General features: G+C 42.3%; 1 protein-coding gene across 4 annotated transcripts in view; it reads right to left on the bottom strand.

The window, feature by feature from the left end:
- The window catches only part of LOC102213484 (SPRY domain-containing SOCS box protein 4), a 58,230-nt gene that overhangs the window by 10,194 nt on the left and 40,987 nt on the right, over positions 1-7,049 (bottom strand). For all 4 annotated transcript variants that reach the window (XM_005738359.2, XM_005738358.2, XM_005738360.2 and 1 more), the window contains one exon: positions 4,789-5,657. In XM_005738359.2, coding sequence (XP_005738416.1) covers positions 4,789-5,497 — 709 coding nt within the window. In that variant the 5' untranslated portion in view covers positions 5,498-5,657. The remainder of the gene's footprint in view (positions 1-4,788; positions 5,658-7,049) is intronic.

The following is a 7,049-nucleotide window of genomic DNA, read 5'->3' as shown; positions in this document are numbered from 1 at the left end:
ATGAAACAGGAGGGAGGTAATGAAACACAATGAGAATTGGAGGCAAACACAGTTGATTTACAACCAGGGGTGGACATGCATGTCAGCAGGATGTCTGAACCCCTTCTTATGTGGTGTAAATTGCTGCCATTACACAGACTGTGGTATCATGAGGCCTGGTGTGGTTGATAGAAAGATCAGGCCAAAATCCAGTGACACCATGATAGCCAGTTACAGGTATAAAAGTGATTTAAAAAAGTAAAAATAATAAATAATCAAAATAATAACAATAATAAATAAACAAATAAATCCCGTCTCAGTAGGTGTGGCTTTCAACTGTATCTGGGACTCAAGGCCAAAGTTTGGCGTGGAGTCTGTGAGGATGAGAAAACTGCTTTAATGTGGGGTATTAAGGGACAATACAGACAGGAGAAGGGTAAAAGGATACTCATCTCTTTTCGCTTCCTGGGGAGTGAGATGAAGAACAAAGGAGTCCAAGTGGGGGTAGAACGAGGGGAAGAAAGGAATGAAAGAACTACATGACACATGAAAAACCAAGAAAGCGAACAATCAGTGAATCCTCTGCGAGACCCAGGAATAAGGGAGCACTGACATCTCCGAGCATACATATTGACGCTTCTATTCTTCTCTACATCAGAGAGATGTGCTTTGTGTCTAATATCATACACTGATCTCCCATGTGCAATCTGCCACAACACAGGCTCGTCTGAACATTTGAGACTTCCAAACTCAACAGACAAAAACACGATATACCAGGCAGACAAATGGGAGTACGATTGTGTCGATTCATGGATCATTAATCTATAATTTAAAATGTTAAGAAGCAAAATGAAAATGAAAACAAACGGTTTATTTTTGCAAAGACTAATGAAGCTCGTCAATAGAAAACAAACTATAAATGTTCTGAGAGTTAAACTAATGAGAATCACTAACAATTTACTTGCTAAAAGCACATCCATTCCTGACAGACCAGTGCAGACTGCTGTATAGTCACTTCCATGCTATACTGGCACACCTTTTAGCTACATCTTATATGCGATTAGGTCTATGTTGCCGCAAAGAATTTACCCGAGTAGGTATTTTTGGAAACTCATCTTAGCATTTCATGTTTTTAACTTTTACATCCATCGCATAGATCACCATCATCACTGCTGAATGAGGAGTACCACCTGCAGGACGGCAGCTCCTGATACCAGTCCTTTATCTTTTCTAGTCCCAAACGATGCTGTCATGATGCCAAAACTTCAAATAGTATCACGCACAAAAATAGGCAACAATCATGAAAGACAGCAATGAATGAATATCTAATCCCACAGTAATTTTTACTGTTGATTAGAATAGTTTGTTTTTTTGGACAGCCTTAGTCACAGAGTACCCGACAATCAAACGACCTCCAAAAGGCCTGAGCCTTGTGGTGTGGCTTTCACACTTTTCACCCCCCCACCCAAAAAAAATAAAAATAAAAGACAAAACAAAACACATTGAGCTCTTATATGTGGGAAACTGTACACCATACAACCACATACCCACATCCTCTTATTAGACCTAACTGAGGGGCCAAGTGGACAATTGAGACAGCCGAGCTTATATCCTCAGGACATTCCACTGATCATCGCTGTGACCGAACTCTGAAATCACATTACATTAAAAGAATGATACCACTGGCTGACAGTCGGCTGCTTAAATGTGTCGCCATATATTGACAATAAAAACAATTGACCAAATGTTCTGTAGGACAGAGAGAAGAAATACCTCGACCTTCTAAAGTTCGGGGCTGTGTTGTACTCACTTTTTGAAAACGGCAGTAAATGTTAACACTTCAAAGCAAGATTTCCTTTGGTCTGGGCCGGACATTACAGCAGCTTCACGTTCAGCCGTGGATCCATACATTCAGAACACTCAATGAAATCCCTCTTTTTGATAGCATACAACTTTAAAGTGGATTCTCCGTTTCAACCATGTTACTAGCTGTCCAAGGGCTTATCACTGATATAAAAAGGACTAGCATACAGTGAGTTGTGAACTGAAACTAGTCAAAGAAAAGTGCCATGCCTAATCCTTACACAGACCACATTAGTATTTTAACATATTTTTCACACTAGCCAAATCCCACCTTCACACGAAGATGGGAAAATGTTATCATATATACGCAACAAGTGTGATCGTCATGATGTAACGACAGATGTACTGTGGCATGTTTTGTTCACAGAGCCAACTTTAACCTTAAGTTTCTCACCATTCAAGGCTAGACGCTTAACTCAGAAGCACACTGGGAAATCCTCCAGAGCTCCCCCTCAACTGTCTGCTGTCCACACATGGCTCACAGCCATGGACACGGCGTCCGTGCCACACTGTTGGCAACGCCCCCGGCCTGTTTTGGGCCTGCGCGCCACATGCAGGCAAGAGCTGGAGGGTTGACTGAGGGCAGGGCTGTTACGCAATCTGAGCCGACTCCAGTCTCTGGGTTAGGGAATGATGACATTTAACAGAAAACACACAAAGCCAGCGCACGCACGCACGCACATTCACTATGTTTAAGTTTGGGACAGCAGTGAAATGGACAGAGCTGGATGTTTGCCTTCTGCGTGTCTGAAAGTTGAAGTCTGTATGAAAGTGCCACAAATGAAGTATGAATAGCACGCTTTAGTACAGAGACATCTTTCAGCTGCTTCCTAGTGGTTAACAAAGCAGCAGTCCCTCCTATTGTGGGCTTTTTGTAGATGGAAATTCATTGAGCATTTCTAACTGCCTCAAACCATATATCCTGAGAGCCAACACATGTTATAAGCACTTGGAAATCATCCACACTATTACCAATGGTTAATCCTCCACATCACTCGTGTATTAAATATTAGATAAACATGCCTTTGCTAGAATTGCTCCCTCCTCTCCCAGTTTCGCTGGACTCCAAGATGTTACAGCACAAATCACACCCTGGGTCACTGAAGCCCTAATGAGCTGCTCTAAATAGAAGTCTTTCCTGATTTGCAGCCATAAACATTACATATCCACAGTGTGGAAAATTTGCCCAACACATCCAACTCTCCGCATTTCTGCAGCGATGCAAATGCAATCAGCAAAACGGGCTCTAGTCGACTCGGTAGAGAGCTACGAGTTATGTGCTTTTCACGCCGTGAAAGTTATTACACTTCTATATATATATATGAAACTCAAATCTGTGTGTGCATGCTGACTACAAATTAAGTTCAAGTAGGTATCAACACAGCAGTCCACAGACAACCTAAAAAGCTGCATGAGCTCTAGTAAGAGAAGCCCATGCAAAACTTAAACAAGAATTAAGCAGAAAAGTCAAGACATTCAATTTGTGCCAGTCTCACTTTGGAAAGTGCTCCCCTAAATGCATGCTATGTAACATGTTTTGATAAATTATACAGTATTAAAGCTCAACACTGTCAGAAAACAAACAGCAGAAGGTAAAAGCAGATGCTGGAGATTACTGAAGACCGTAAAGGGAATGGAAAGAAATTATATCTTCCTTTCCTATGTCATTTCTGTTGCAACACTTTCTTCATCTCTCCATGTGTTCCCCTCACCCACCAATCAGTCACAGCAAGCAGTTGCTCCTCCCTAAGCCTAGTTCTGCTAGAGCTGTCTTATTTTTAAAAGGGAGTTTTTTCTTCCCAGTCACTTAGTGCTTGCTCTGAGGGAATTTGCATTTAGACGACTCATAGTGAACTTGTTCTACATCCCAAACAAAAAACAAACAAAAAAAACAAAAAAACAAAAAAAACAAAAACTGATCTGAACAGGAGAGCATGTGACCAAAAATATTTATCACGATATACATTCGAAAATTTGTGATAACGCTATAACTGACGATATAATTGACACTAGACAAAATACTTTACAACTCCACAACTTTATTAGTGCAAAAAAAAAAAACATCAATGTATTTTCACTTAAACAAGCAGCTGTTTTTTTATGTGCATTAAAGTTATATAAAAATTTAACAGTGCAAATGCAAATTCCTTGCTGACAGTTTAACCAAAAAGCATTTCCAGTGGAAATTGGCCGACATATCCTCAGCATAACCATGTATAATATCCACAAAACTTAAGCGGTTATACACACACACACACACACACACACACACAATACGGTAATATTATGTTGAAGCACAGTATGTATCACTCCGTGAGGCTCCTGACTACGGTAGCCGTAATGCTCCAACAATCCATCAAGCGGTAGCTCAGCAAAGTCGTACTAAAACATTTGACAGATTTTCCAGCGCCATGTACGACATAAAATCGTTTTGAGGTCAGTAAACACAACCAGAATTCATACATAAGGCACACGGGATTATAAGGGGCACTGTCGACTTTCAGAAAAATCAAAGGATTGATTTTAAGTGTTCCGCATTTTCCAAAAAACAAGGTAATAACGACGGCCCGCTAGCATGCGCTACCAAAAATAGTGCTTTGTTGTGTATCTGACGGACGAAAGCTAAACCAGTTCCACATCACTGAAGTTGCAGCATTTTTACAAACCAATTCTGGTTCATCCGTTTCATTCAACGATCCGCTTTCGCCTTTTTCATTCTCTGTCGCTGCCATGTTTTTCCCGCCATGTGCATATGAAAACAAAGGCACTGTGCATGTGCGTTTTACCCATATTCTATGGCATTTTCTTATCGTTGCCCAACATTATACCGGTATTACCGTGAACGGTATGATATGGCCCAGCCCTACTGAACAGAACCTTTTGTGCCAGCCTGTCAGAAAAATAATTTCAAAGATTAAAGTGCAGAAAACACAGTGTTGTACTTACGATCTAGTCCGTTAACGTAACGAATCGACACTTCACAGTGCCCCCACACAGCGCTGACGATAGGATAGAGTCTCTTGCCCTTCAGCCCCCTGAAAGCCACTCCTAAGTACTGTCCATCTACCATGAAGCTCAGCGTGCCTTCATCCATGTCTAGTATCACTGTCAGACAGTCCGGAAGCACAAACGATTCATCTGGCTCCAGGAAAGAGGGATATGTGGGTGCTGATGTGGAAACAGGCCGGTTCTTCCCATCATGGTAGAGTCTGTTCCGACCCAAGTCCCAGCCCCAGGACTCCGAGTCTGAGCCCACCAAGGCTGTGTAGCCCACCGAGTGTAGAGGCGCTTCAGCAGAGGCCACTCCCACAACAGCGTGGGTGCCTCTCTGTCTGGCTGGCCAGTGAATCCTCCATACATGGAGGCCCCTTGTATATCCCACCTTACCTCGGATACAGTCTGTGCTTTGTGCTACAGGGTGTCTGTGGAACGTCAGCTTGTCATCCTCCTTAACAAAGACATTGAGTGATCGGTCGTCAGGGTTCCAGGCGTGCTGAAGCTGAGTCTCTGGGCTTGCAGGGGGCATGTCCAGCAGCAAGTCCAGCCTAGGTGGCCGACAGAAATCTGGGCCCCGCAGTTCACGTCGAACAGGCCTGTATGATGGCTCTCCACGTACGTCGACTGACTTAATGGTTCCAGAGATCTTTTGGCCCATGGTTGGGAAGGTGCAAGGAAGGAAGGGTCAGAGGGGAGGGAAATGGATGGACCAAGGGTGATAATGAGGGGCCGGTAAGTCCTGACGTTACCTCATGGGCGCAATGGTAATGCAGAGTCTGGTTGGAAAGTACCGTCTTCAACCAGGGGAAACAACACTCCTGAAATGTAAGAAAACACAAAATTAATTTAAAAGAGTTAAACATGACACATTCATTTTCAGCTCCTTATTTTTATTCTTGGACTATTTTGTATAAAGCTACTTTAACAGTGTACATCTGATTGGTGCAGCCAGTTAGTTCATCCACTGTCAGGTACTTCATTCAGCTGCCTTTAAAGAGAGTTCCTCATCCCAGTCAGAAACCAGCTGCACTGCTATGGACTGTAGCTGCCAGTGCTTGTTGTTCTCTTATGCAGATTCTGTGCATGTACGCGAGCCAATCTAACCAGAACTTCAACCATGTATTAAAAAAAAAAAAAAAAAAAAAAAAAGGTCATGTGCTGGTCATCAAGGCTGCAAGGCAAAGTGCTGCTGACATTACTGGCAAAGTGCTGCACCGAAAACATCCTAGTGATTGCTTTGTTTGCTAGCAGACTGCCAGGGTTGGCTATAGTATATTATGTTGACCTGCAAACAGTCACTGTCTATTAGTTGGGCAGAGGTAAAACATTAAAAAGTGCAAACAGTAAAATTGGGAAGGTCCACCCTAAAGGTAAGCTGCAGCTCTGATACACAGGTTTTACTTTGACGGTTGCATCCATTTCCAATTTTTGTCACTTCAGTTTCACTACAACTCAACAGTGCTAGTAGACTGTTAGTAGTCGGTCACTTACATTTAAACTACAACCACAATACACTGGCAACCAAAGCATACATGCACAAGGAGGCTGCTGGAGGTATACACATTTTTCCCCAAGTGACAGGTGGTTAACCAGGGATCACTGAGTGGTGTCTTGGCCTGCATGACCGAGGCCTTATTTTCTGCCATCACCCTTCTGCCACACACAACTGATTTTTTCCCCCCCTCATGACTAGTGGTTGGCAGATGGCCACCATCCTCTCTGTAAACCTGGGGCCTTATTCTCTGGATCTTAAGTTGTCACACATCCATAGTGTGATACAAGTTAGCGTCATAGCGGCCCATGTCTGCAAAACCTCAATATCAAAAGTTACTTTGGTAATGAAAGTGATTTGACATTTGAGTGACATTTAAGTTACACCATGTGGAACTGTTTATTTGCCACTTGATACCTTGGCAGTCATTTGTACACCATGTACCGAGTTTGTAGCAGTCTAAACATGTGACTTGTCTGCTAGGGCTGCTCGATTATGGCAAAAATGATAATCACGATTATTTTCCCTGAAATTGAGATCACGATTATTTGACGATATTTATTTAACCCTTTAAGACTTACTATAGAATCAAGTCCAGAGCTTTTTTTTTTTTTTTTTTAACATGCTGTAGTGCCATTTGTGGGAGCATTTCAAGTTGCTATACATCAATACAACTGTTATAGCCCATATTTTAATAATATGTATGCATTAAGTCCAT

Source organism: Pundamilia nyererei, unplaced genomic scaffold (assembly GCF_000239375.1).
Source record: "Pundamilia nyererei isolate P.nyererei 1_Seehausen unplaced genomic scaffold, PunNye1.0 scaffold00083, whole genome shotgun sequence".
Lineage (NCBI taxonomy): Eukaryota > Metazoa > Chordata > Actinopteri > Cichliformes > Cichlidae > Pundamilia > Pundamilia nyererei.
This window is presented reverse-complemented; position numbering and strand designations above follow the sequence as displayed.